This window comes from Orycteropus afer, unplaced genomic scaffold (genome assembly GCF_000298275.1).
Source record: "Orycteropus afer afer isolate SDZICR_OR568_19922 unplaced genomic scaffold, OryAfe1.0 scaffold00020, whole genome shotgun sequence".
In the NCBI taxonomy this organism is placed as follows: domain Eukaryota; kingdom Metazoa; phylum Chordata; class Mammalia; order Tubulidentata; family Orycteropodidae; genus Orycteropus; species Orycteropus afer.
Window position 1 is genome coordinate 13,688,767 of NW_006921607.1, and position 9,050 is coordinate 13,697,816.

General features: G+C 37.9%; 1 protein-coding gene across 1 annotated transcript in view; it reads right to left on the bottom strand.

Annotated features, from left to right (window-relative positions):
- The window catches only part of MROH8 (maestro heat like repeat family member 8), a 116,583-nt gene that overhangs the window by 69,421 nt on the left and 38,112 nt on the right, over positions 1 to 9,050 (bottom strand). Inside the window, exon 4 of the mRNA XM_042783607.1 lies at positions 615 to 737. Coding sequence (XP_042639541.1) covers positions 615 to 737 — 123 coding nt within the window. The remainder of the gene's footprint in view (positions 1 to 614; positions 738 to 9,050) is intronic.

Sequence of the window (9,050 nt, forward strand, 5' to 3'; positions counted from 1 at the left end):
GGCCTTGCAGTAATAGGCCTTGGGTTACTGCTGGTAACCCTGTCTTCCTCTTGTGAGATTAGAGGAGGTCAGAACATGTGGCCTCCTTGCCGTTTTTGCACTGCGTCCATCCCTCCATGCACTCCTGCCCTCTGAGCTGTCTCCCAGTGCATATGCAGCCCTTCTTTCTCCCATGATTGTTCTCTCCAAGGAGTGTATCTACCTCGGGTAAATGTTCAACTCATATGCCTATCTTAGGACTATTATTCTTATTTTATAGATGAAGAAACTGAGGCACTGAAAAGTTAAGTCACATAGCTAGAAAGAGGCAGGGCTGGGACATGAATCTAGGCATTTTAGCCTAGAGCCTGCCTTAAAATTACTGATGGACTAATGAGAATGTAGTATTGGCCTTACAAAGAAACTTAAATGCTACTCCTTATCTGTCTACTCTTAATTGGTTTGCAAGAGTGACTTAGTAAGGTACCTCTGAGTATTCCTTCTCCATGCAGAGACACTGATACAAGAAGAGGCAAAAGGAATTGACGACATAGGTGAAGCCACTAAAAAACTTGTTGGCCAAGACAATGAACTTACATAGTCCCAATAAGTTGTAACAAGGTCATAATACTTACATTTAGGATACGCACAATGTCTGTTATGTGGCTTTTAATGAATGATTCTGTGTTTTCATCATAAGTTAAAGTTCGACTGAGACAAGACAAAGATCTTAGGAATGTCAGCTTCTCAAATTCACCCTGAATTTGTGGGAAAATGATAAAAACACATTATACAATACAATGCAATTTAATGACTGTAAAAGGCTTTTGAAAAACTTCCTGGAATGTTTTTAACGTTTGATATTTCATTTAGTCCAATACCAGTCTTTAATTATAAGGCATGAATGAATGAGAGAAGAATTTCAGTAAAGTTCCTTGCCCACTGGCCCTGCTTTGATTTGGGACCTCATTTCGCCACCCAGCTGGACTACTAATTGCTCAATGATGGCTTTCCCCACCTATGCACCCTATACACTGTTGCCTGATTAAGCTTCCTAAAGGCTCTCCTGATGTCATAAAGATTCATTATTTTGAGTCTCTAAGGTTTTCTAAGGAGCTATGGTGGTATAGTGCCTAAGGCACTTGACTGCTAACCAGAAGGCTGGTGGTTCAAGTCCACCAGCCACTCCTCGGAAGGAAGACTGGGCAATCTACTTCCATAGAGATACTGCCTTGGAAACCCAAGGAGGGGTTGCTATGAGTTGCAATCAACTCGATGGCAGTGAGTTTGGTTTTTGGGTAAGGTTTTCTATTAAAATGCAAGTTCTATTAAAAGAATGAAATCTTTTTGTGTATTAACATTCTCTTTCCTGGTTAATAAAAATATTTATTTATCATAGGAAGTCTGAAAAAAATAGAAGTATAAAGAAGAAAATAGGAGTTCCAGCAAGATGGCAGAATAGGCAGACAAGCTACATAGACCATCTTCAACACAGCAATGAGAAACCAATTGAAACCGAGACAGAAGATGATACTGGAACCCTGCGCTTTGAAGATAAGGATAACGAAGTGGGTTAAATACAGTGGCTTCTAGCCAAACGAAAGACAGGCATATGAGCTGAACATTTACATTAGGTAGATACACTCCTTGGAGAGATCAATCATAGGAGAATAAAAGGGTTCTGTATGAGCAGGGAGACAGCTTGGGGGGCCAGAATGCATGGGAAGGAAGGACACAGGGAAGAGTTAACTATGGGGAGGAAGTGGAAGGGGGAGCTCTCACACTGTGGTAAAGTGCAGTCAATGTCATGGGACAAAGCATATGTGAGCTGCTTTATGGAAAATGAATTTGCTCTGTAAACTTTCATACAAATCACAATAAAATTTTTTGAAAAAAGAAGTGGGTTAAATACCAACTAGTAGAAGAACAGATTTGTTAGTCCTTGTCTGTCCTGGAAGAAGTGCAGCCGGAATGCTCCTTGGAAGCAAGAATGGCCAGACTTTGTCTTACCTACTTTGGTCATGTTGTCAGAAGGAACCATTCTCTGGAGAAGGGTATCATGCTTGGTAAAGGGGAGGGTCAATAAAAAAGGTGAAGGTCTTCAATGATACGGATTGACACAGTGGCTACAACAATGGGCTAAGGTATAACAAGGATAATGAGGCTGGCACAGGACCGAGCAATATTTCATTCTGCTGTGCATAGAGTCACTATGAGTTGGTACTCAGTGGCACCTAACAACAACAATAGAAAAACCTGAATGAAAATAATGAGTAAGAAGACAAATAGAGCTATGGACTGCTAGCTATCCTGAAAGTACAACCATTTTGAATATTTCCCAGTAGCAACCTAAGAATCGGCTCTGCTCACTAAGGACTGCATGGGCAAGGACTGCATTAATGCTCGACAATCAGAAAGGAAAACAGCAAAGAAGGAGATTGCCAGGAACTGTCCTGAGGGCACAGCCATTTGGGGAATTTGCAAGTGGAGGGCGTAGCCATGTGGCATTCTTACCTGGCCAGCAACCTAAGATAGAGTTCACTTGCTGAGGACAACCACACTGGAGGCTGAGAACTAGCAAGGTACAATATTCCCCTTGTTACTCTTACATCCCATACCCTCTTGGTGAACAGAGGTATGGCCATCCCCCACCTACCTGGCCCCCCACTGTTTTGTTTTTGTTTGTTTTTTAAATCATTCTTTTTATCTTCCGCTTTTCTTCCTTTTCCTTTCTCTTTCCCATATCAGATTTTCTTTTGCAGTTTTCTCATTTTTTTCTTTACTATTATTTTACTCTTGCTCTTCTTTCTCATTCCTCCTCCCCCAGATATAGGGGGTTTTCTTCTCTTTTTCTCAATATCTTTGTTTTATTCTTTTTAATATATTTTAAAACTTTTTTCCTGTTTGTTTATGCAGTTTGACCTTTTTGTTCTCTTGTTTATATATATATAGATATAGATATAGATATACATATATGGTTTTTAAATTTTTCTTGTCTGAGTGGAAGATAGCAACTGTTCTAACACAACTCAATCATAACTGCACTCCCTGCAGCCCCACCAAGTAAAGGTCACCACTTGTTTTTGTACCAACAGATGAATGATAGATAGCAGCCAATACCAGCTCAACCCATTCTCAACAGCTCCTTACAAACCACTAAAGGGATCTGTGCACATACTCTCATTCTCCATCAACCCTCCACAAAGTGCTGAGTGCCTAAGTGCTAACTAATAGTGAACAGAGGAGCACAGTACCATGCTCACACACCTATATAAAAACAAAATGAAGCAAAAAGAAAATCTTGTGGGAATCACACCAACAAACAATTACAAATTAAACATAAATACAAGAACACCACAATGTCTTAAAGAAAAGAGATCATCACAGTCCACACAAAGAAGCAAGATAAAGTAGTAGAAACAAGGGACCAGGATACAAACCCAGAAAACATTCTTGAGGAAGAAGCAGCATTGAAACTCTCCAACAAGGAATTCAAAATAATTATATTTGGGTACCTTCAATGGATCGTGAGACAGATCAAGGAAAACACTGACAAAATTGAGGAAAACACAGAGAAAACCCTAGAACAATTCTGAAAGACAATACAAGAACAAAATGACAAAATAAATGAAAAATTAGAAGTGATACAAAATCTACAGACAGAAATCTGGAAGATTAACACTAAATTTTCAGAAATAGACCATATATTGAATAGGCAAAGGAGAACTGAATCAATGGAAGACAGAATTAGTGACAGTGAAGGCAAATACCTCAGTACTTCTTTGGAAAGGGATAAATCAGAAAAAAGATTAAAACAAAATGAAGAAAGCCTAAGGTTCATGTGGGAAACCAGCAAAAGGAATAACCTACATGTAATCAGAATCCCAGAACAGGAAGAGACAAATAAAAGCACAGAAAAATTGTCGAAGATTTGTTGGAAAAAATTTTCCTGATATGATGAAAGATAAGAATATATCCATTCAAGAAGTCTAACGAACCTCAAACAGGATAGACCTCAAAAGAAAATCACCAAGACATACCATCATCAAACTCACCAAAACCAAAGACAAGGAAAGAATCCTAAAAGCAGCACAGGAAAAATAAAGTTACCTACAAGGGCCAACCAATAAGAATAATCTTGATTTCTCAGCAGAAACCATGCATGTGAGAAGACAATGGGATGGTATATATAAAACCCTGAAAGAGAAAAATTTCCAACCAAGAATTATACCTGGCAAAACTGTCCCTCAAATAGGATGGTGAAATTAGGACATTTCTAGATAAGCAGAAGCTAAGGGAATTTTTTAAAACCAGACCAACCTTACAAGAGATGCTAAAGGGAGTCCTTTGGATGGAGAAGCAACAACCACAAACAACAATCAACCATTAACAGACACGATGACATAACCCAGAAACCAACCCACTTATAGAAGTATCCAAAGTAAATAAACCTACAAGATTGTAAACACGGAACCAGAGACACCAGTTGACAAATAAGACAACTGCAAACCAAAAAGAGGGAAAAAAACTGTGTAGTTACAGAACTTCTAAATGGTAGGGAAGTAAAGACAACTACAAGATAGAATGGACTGTTCTAAACTTGGGAAGAAATTATAAATCACAGGGTAACCGCAAAGAGAAATGATAAACCTTCACATCAAAATAAAAAAGAGGACGAATACAAATATTTAGCAAATACTAAAACAACAGCAATGAAGGAAGTGATAACACGATTAAAAAACAAAATTACCTAAGCACAGATAATTAAATGGAACAAAGAAATCAACATCACAAAAAAGCACATAACAAAATGACAGCTACAGATCCATACTGGTCGATAATTACGTATCTGACAAGAGACTTATCTCTAAAATTTATAGAAAACTCCAACACCTCAACAACAAAAGATTAACAATCCAATTTTAAAAATGGGCAGAAGACATGAATAGACACTTCCCAAAAAGGATATTCAGGCAGCCAGCAAATACAAGAAGACTTGCTCATGATCATTAGCCATCAGATAGATGGAAATCAAAACAAACTCAACACTAATGGCAAAGTTCAACAAGACAGAAAATAACAAATGCTGGAGAGGATGTGGAGAGATTGGGCCTGTAGAACACTGCTGGTGGGACTGTAAAATGATACAATCTCTGTGGAAAACGGTATGGTGATTTCTTAAAAAGCTGGAATTAGAAATACCATTTGACCCAGCAATCCCATTACTAGGTATATATCCCAAAGAAGTGAGAGCGGGTACAAGAACAGATATATGCACACCCATGTTTATCGCAGCACTATTTACAATAGCAAAAGATGAAAACAACCTGTATGCATATTAATAAAAGAATGGATAACCAAACTAAGGTACATACATACAATGGAATACTGTGCAACCCTAAAGAATAATGTAGAATCTGCAAAACACCACATAACATGCATGAACTTGGAGAACACTACACTGAGTGAAAGAAGTCAATCACAGAAGGACAAATACAGTATTAGTTCATTATTGTAAAAAGTCAAGGAAAGGTTTATATATGGAAGGGAATTTTCTTTGTTGGTTACCAGGGATGGGAGAGGAAGGGAGGGAACACTGCAAAAAAAAAAAAAAAAAAAAAGCATTGACCCATGTCACTTTAGTTTTGTGTATTTCACTATACATAAATTATATTGCAATAAATTAAATTTAAAAAAAAAAGAATTGACGGGATACAAATTAATGTTTCAACAAATTAATGTAGCACTGGAGGCGCTTACTCTTTTACACCAAGAAATCTGGAAGACAGCTAGCTGGCCAACTGACTGGAAGAGATCCATATCTTGACCATTCCAAAGAAGGGTGATTCAACAGAATGTGGTTATTATTGAACAATATTGTTAATATCACGAGTAACATTTTGCTGAAGAAAATTTAAAAATGGTTATATCAGTATATTGACAGGGAACTGCCCAAAATTCAAGCTGGATTCAGAAGAGGACATGGAATAAGGGATATCACCGCTGTTGTCAGATGGCTCTTGGCTGAAAGCAAAGAGTACCAGAAAGATGTTAACCTCTATTTTATTGACTATTCAAAGGCATTCAATTGTGTGTACCAAAACAAATCATAGAGGAGGTTCTGGAAAGATGGTGGAATAAGCAGACAAACTACACAGACCCTCTTCAACAAAAAAAAGGGGGAACCAATTAACACAGATACAGAAGATAATCCTGGAGTTCTGAGTTTTGAAAGGAAAGATATAAAAGTAGACAAAACTCCAAATAGTAGAAGAACTTGCATGAAAACACCAAAAAGGAGACAGACATACAAAGCTGTGGGCTGTCAGCGATCCTGATGGCATGGATAGCTTGGATATTGCCAAGTGGTGTTAGGACCTAAGAATTAACCTAAAAATCGGCCTTGATAGCCAGGGGCTGCACAGAGGACTGCACTGGTGGCTGTGAATAAAAGGAGAAGCAGCAAAGAGGGAGACAGCTGAGTTGTGAACTTTTGCCTGTCAGGAGGACACAGCCATTTTGAATGTTTACAAGTGGTTTGACCATTTTGGATATTGAAAGTGACAGCATTCTCTCAGATTCCAGGCACCTAAGAACAGGCTTCACTTGCTGGGGACCGCAAGGACATTATGGACTCTAACGACTGGAAAGATGTGATATTCCCCTAGTTACTCTTATACCTAACACCCTCTTGATGAATGGAGGTGCAGCCATCCCTCACTCCTACCCACCTTCTGGACCATCAGGAATTCCATCACAGTCTGTGTGTCACTCTCACAAAGCCTGAGTGCTCCACCCTGGCCTGCCCCAATTTTTTTTTCCTTTTTTCTGTTTGTTTTAAAATCATTACTATTCTTCCTCTTTTTCTTTCTTTTTGTCCTTTTTATTATTATTCCTTATTCTTCCCTTCCCAGGTTCTAGTTTTCAGCTTTTTCTCTCTTCCCTGTTCCTAGTTCGCATTTTTTTCTTTCTCGGGGTTAACCCCATTCCTTGTTTTTCTTTTCGCATTTTTCCAATTTTTTTCTTCATTATTATCCTACTCTACCTCTTTTCTCTTATTGCCCCCTCACCAGATAGTGCGGGTTTGTTTTTGTTGTTGTTTGTTTGTTTGTTTTCTTTTTTTTTGGTGATTGTTCCTGTGTGTTTATGCAGTATGTTTTTTGTCAGCTTGCTTTTACTTTTCTGATGGTTTTTCAATCACTGCTTTTGTCTAACTGAGTGGGAGACAGCAACCATGCCCATATGATGCAACCAAACCCACACCTCCTGCAGCTCCACTTACTGATTGAGAGCCACCACTTCCTTCTCCACCAACTGGCCAATGATAAACAACCACCAAGAAGAGCCTGACTCACCCTTAACTGCTCTTCACATACAGTTAGCAGAGATCTAAATACAACAATGTCACAATGTCTCGGAGACAACCCACCATCACAGTCCACACAAAGCAGCAAGATAAAGCGGTAGAAACAAGGGAGCAGGATATAGACCCAGAACACATCCCTGAAGAAGATGCAGCATTGGAACTCCCTGATAAGGAATTCAAAAGAATTACATTTAGGTACCTTCAAAGGATTGAGAGACAGATCAAGGAAAAACACTGACAAAATTAAAGAAAACACAGACAAACCCTAGAACAATTTCAGAAGAAAATACAAGAACAAAATGACAAAATAAATGAAAAATGAGAAATGATACAAAATCTTCAGATAGAAATCCAGAAGATTAATACTAAATTTTCAGAAATAGATAACATATTGAATGGATAAAGGAGTAGAATCGAATCCATGGAAGACAGAATTAATGAGATTGAAGACAAATACCTGAATACCTCTTTGGAAAGGGATCAGTCAGAAAAAAAGATCAAAACAAAATGAAGAAAGCCTAAGGTTCATGTCGGAAGGAAGGGTGGGCAATCACTTCCTTAGTGATACTGTGTCGCAAACCCAACAAGGGGTTGCTATGAGTCGGGGCCGCCTCAACAGCACCTAACAACAACAACAAGGTTCATGTGGGATACCATCAAAAGGAATAACCTACATGTAATTGGAATTCCAGAACAAGAAGAGAAGAAGAAAACCACTGAGAAATTGTCCAAGATTTGTTGGAAGAGAACTTCCCTGGTATGATGAAAGACAAGTATATATCAATCCAATGAACCCCAAACAGGATAGACCTCAAAAGAAAATCACCAAGACATATCATCATCAAATTCACTAAATCAAAGACAAATAAAGACTCCTGAAAGCAACATGGGAAAAACAAAAAATTACCTACAAAGGATAAGAAGTAAGAATAAGCTCTGATTTCTCAGCAGAAGCCATGCAGGTGAGAAGGCAATGGGATGGTATATATAAAAACCTGAAAGAGAAAAATTTCCAAAAAAGAATTACATACCTGGCAAAATTATCCCTCCAATATGATGGTGAAATTAGGGCATTTCCAGGTAAGAAATTAAGGGAATTTGTTAAAACCAAACCAACCTGCAAGAGATACAACGGAGTCCTTTGAACAGAGAACCAATAACAGCAAACAACAAACAACTATTAATACACAAAATAACAGAACCCAAAAACCAACACAGCTACAGAAGTATCCAAAGTAAGATAAACTTACAAGATTGTAAACAGGGAACCAGAGACATCAATTGGCAAATGAGAACAACTACAAACCAAAAAGAGGGAAAAAACAGTCTAGTTAGAGAACTTATAAATGGTGAGGAAGTCAACAGAGTTACAAGATAGAATGGACTGTTGTAAACTCAGGGAGAAAACCATAAATGACAGGGTAACCTCAAAGAAAAATGATAAACCTTCATATCATGATAAAAGAGGACAAGCACAAATATTTAGCCAATACTAAAACAATAACAACAAAGGAAATAATAACATGATTCATAAACATAATGAGCTCAGCACAGAAAATTATATGGAACAACAAAACCAAGAATACCATGAAAAAACACATAACAAAATGATAGTAACCAATTCATACTTGTTGATAATTACATTGAATGTCAATGGATTAAATGCACCAATCAAGACACAGAGAGTTGCAGACTAGATAAGAAA